This window comes from Fibroporia radiculosa, assembly GCF_000313525.1.
Source record: "Fibroporia radiculosa TFFH 294 genomic supercontigs, scaffold1034, whole genome shotgun sequence".
NCBI classification, from domain to species: Eukaryota; Fungi; Basidiomycota; class Agaricomycetes; order Polyporales; family Fibroporiaceae; genus Fibroporia; species Fibroporia radiculosa.
The window spans coordinates 1-3,533 of record NW_012133586.1 but is presented as its reverse complement, the minus strand read 5'-3'; the positions used below and the strand labels follow the sequence as shown (position 1 = coordinate 3,533).

Sequence of the window (3,533 nt, the reverse complement as noted above, 5' to 3'; positions counted from 1 at the left end):
TGCGAAGAGGCGGCGGGTGCAGCCGACGGTGACGCAGACGATCGCCTTGGCGCTGTCGATGCTTGGGGCCGACCTGCCCGCGCCTGCGGCGGAGCGGGGATGACGGGCCAGCTAGTGTAATGTATCCATGTAGCCTTAGAGATGCCTGTGTCAGTAGCGTACGCACGTCCTAATACAATTTTCGCCCTGTCCTTGAGAGACCGTCGCACCCGGTGCGGGCGCCGTGTTACAGGCGACACTGCATCTGCGGAAGCCAGGCTCACGCGGCAGCCACAAAACATGGATAGCCTGAGATATATATGTTGTAATACACTAGTTATACATCTGTTTATACTTTGGCGGCAGCGGACAAGCCTGCCTCTACCCCAGGCCGAGTCCGTCGCCAACGTCCACGCAGCGCATGAACAGAGAGAGAGAGATATGCACAATAGATACCGGTGCCCCTGCTGATGTACAATAGGCGGGACGGCAGGTCCCAAGTCTTTCAGTGTCTGCACTGCTGTTTCTTCTTCGGCTCGGTAGCGTACACCACGGCGACATAGCAAGGAGATGAGAGCGATAGCATGAGTCTTGACGAGGTATAAGCCAACGAGGAGATATGCGTTTCTAGATGCGCGGTCATGGTGAGAATGAGACGTGAGGATCGGTCGTCAGTGCTGTCGTTACGGGCGCGTGTGCCGCTGGGGAGAGGCCGGTCATTGCTCGAAGCTGCCCGCACCGCCCAGGGACGCCATCCAGATTCTGGTTTTGTACAGCCTATAGGACACGCGTCAGTCATCGCAGCAGACGCAAGAAACGACGCGCACTACGCACCGGAATAGTTCCCGGACAAGCTCGCGGAAGTCGATCCGCTTCTCGGCGATAAAATAGAACGTCAACTTGCGCCGGTCCCTGTGATGCGGCAGTAAGCATCCGTCGATAAAAGCATGTCTGCCACATCTTACCATTGGAACTCGGCGTCGACAACCTCCATGGGCAGCTTGCGTTGCCGCACTTTACTTCGGCACAACTCTAGTGCTTTATCTTCGTCTTGCAATTTAATAGCAAGTGCCCTGCAAAGTTGAACGTCAGCGTTCACACATACGACGCCACACGCAGCAAACGCACTGTGTATCTTGCAACTGAGCCTTCCCATATATCATCTTGGGATTGATCTCCTTGCCACTGCCGCCACTAGACCCGTTCGGGCTGGTGGGGACGCCATGTGCGTCCGCATATCCAATATTCATGAGCTTCTGCTGCTTCTGGAACGCCTCTACCTCCGCAAGGGTGATCGTGTCGTTGATGACCCTGCCCAAATCTTTCCCGCGGTCCGCCTCGACGATAACGATGTCGTTGACGCGGATATCGGGCGCGAGGTCCGTGGAGTAAAACAAATCTGTGCGGCCTGCCTTGAACTCGACAATGTACAGCGGCCACGACGTCGGCACCGAGTGGAGCGGCACGCCCTTGCCCAGCTCGCTCAATGCCTTGCTTGCCGGCTCGGACCCCGAGGGTCGGCGCTGGATCGCAGGCGCATAGTGGCCGGACGAGCGCAGGCTGACGGGCGAGATGGACTGAGCCATGATGCTCTGCTCGGGGATGTGCTGGATACCCTGGCCGGGGACGAACCGCGCCATGATCCTGTCGCGCGCAGAGTCGCGAGCGAGCGACCCGTAGCCGTCTTGAGCGAGGGCGTCAAGGTGGCTGCGAGAAGGGCTGCCGCCTGACAGGCCGCTGTCGCTGGGGGAGCCGATAGACTGACGAGATGCGAGCGAGCCGGGGATGTTGAGGTGGAGGGGCTGATACGGCGAAAGGCGGTCTGCACCGGATGGGGGGCTGCGGGAAAGAGGCGCGTATATGGGCAGGGAGGAAGGTTGGCTGGGCGGATGCATGGTGGAGGAAGGGCGGCCGTCATCACGGAGACTAAGCATATTAAGGTCGCTGGCAAGGTCGTCGTCAGTAAGAAGCAGGCCCCCACCCCCCGCAAAGGAAGCAGAGTGGAAGGCTCCAGGTCGTGTCTTTTCTTCCGGGCCGTCGCCCCCTGGAACATTGAAACCAACTATAGCCGGCCTTCGAGGCTGCACCACGCTGACGCTATGACGTCTGCTCGTGGTCCCGCTTCCGCCGCCGCCGTTTTCGTCGCGTGGGGGGTGCATCCCAGCCCACAGCTCGCGAAAGGCCGATCCGTCGTCCAGAAGAATCTGGCCCACGTCTCGGACGAAGGGGCTCATGTTGGAAGGGTCGGTAATGGAGCCGTAGCCGCTGGAGGAGGACCTGCCGAGGGCGCCAAGGGAGCCATAGCGGCTGGCGGGGGCTTTTAGCTCGTTATACCGAGGGGCCGGAATGTTTTTGGCGTTGGAAAAGGAAGAGTCATTCCAGAGGCTGGACGAACCGTGGGGGAGGCCGGTACCAATGGGGCCCGGGCGCGTGGTGGCGAGGGATTGGGATCTGCTGCGGGTCAGATCGGCCGCATAGGTGCGACCGCGTCCTACCTGGATGGAAGAGCGGGGGTAGCGGTCATCATAGGGATCATAGGGGTCCTGGATGTCGGAGAGGGCCTCGGACTCGTCGTCCTCGAAGGTGGAGGCGAAATGGGAGTCGCGCATGGCGGAGGAAAAGACGGCCTGGGGGTTGGGAGGGGAAGAGGAGAAGGAGGCACTTCGCGTGGGAACTGACTGGGGAAGAGAGCCGTTGGTATTGTTAGGATTCAAGCCCGAGAGACGGGGCCAGACGCCGTTTGAGGGATTTCGCAAGGGCTGCATGGGAGAGGAGAGGAAGGCCTGGGTGTTTGTTCTGGGGGGCTGGCTGGCGGCACGCTCTCTGAGGTTGTTGGAAGAATCGGAGGCATGATCAGAGAGGAAGCGGTTAGTGCGGTCGTCGTCTGAGGCGTACTGCTGGTGGGTGATGGTCTGCATGGGGGAGACGGATGGGAGGCCGAGGGCGCGAAGCTGCTCGAAGTTGTATGGGCTGGCCAGATTGAGAAGATCCGCAGGGAGGCGTCGCTGAAATGAAGGGGACTCTGAGATTGCGTCGGGACGCGGGGGACGAGGGGGAGGATCTGGGGGAAGAGAACGGTAAGCGGGGAGAGGAGAGAGAGAGATGGCCCACTGGAGGGGGGGCGCACAATACAAGACGGTGTGGAGAGGGCGAGAGTGTTCTACTCTAAGCTCTAGACGGAATCTGGGACGCGGGGGGCGAGTCTAGGAGACGGGAGGGGCAGAGGCGGCGGAGGGACGGGGAGCTGAGGGCGAGGACGTCGTGGTGGACGGCGAAGAGGGGACGAAGGTCGTCTGCGCTGCCCGCCGAAGCGCCCCTGTGCCCGATTAGGCAGTCCGGGTCAGCTGTGCGATGCCCCTGTGGTCGCAGCCCGCCAGGTGACTGCCGCTTATCACGCTCGCGCTCGCACTCGCACGCGCACGCCCGGAAAACCACCGCAGACAATTCGTTGCGAACGTCTCCCTTCCCCCGGGGCCTCTGCTGCCTACACCTCCAACACAACCTCCGTCGCCTTGAACGCCGTGTTCCCCGGCCACACCCGTATCGGCACCTCG

At 61.2% G+C, this 3,533-nt stretch overlaps 1 protein-coding gene across 1 annotated transcript; it reads right to left on the bottom strand.

The window, feature by feature from the left end:
- Positions 1–695: 695 nt before the first annotated feature.
- FIBRA_08582 (uncharacterized protein) lies at positions 696–2,897 on the bottom strand (the record flags this gene model as incomplete). The annotated part of the gene is made up of 4 exons (XM_012330222.1): positions 696–756; positions 814–891; positions 945–1,052; positions 1,108–2,897. 4 exons carry the CDS (start codon positions 2,895–2,897, stop codon positions 696–698), a joined length of 2,037 nt encoding a protein of 678 aa, XP_012185612.1.
- Positions 2,898–3,533: the final 636 nt, after the last annotated feature.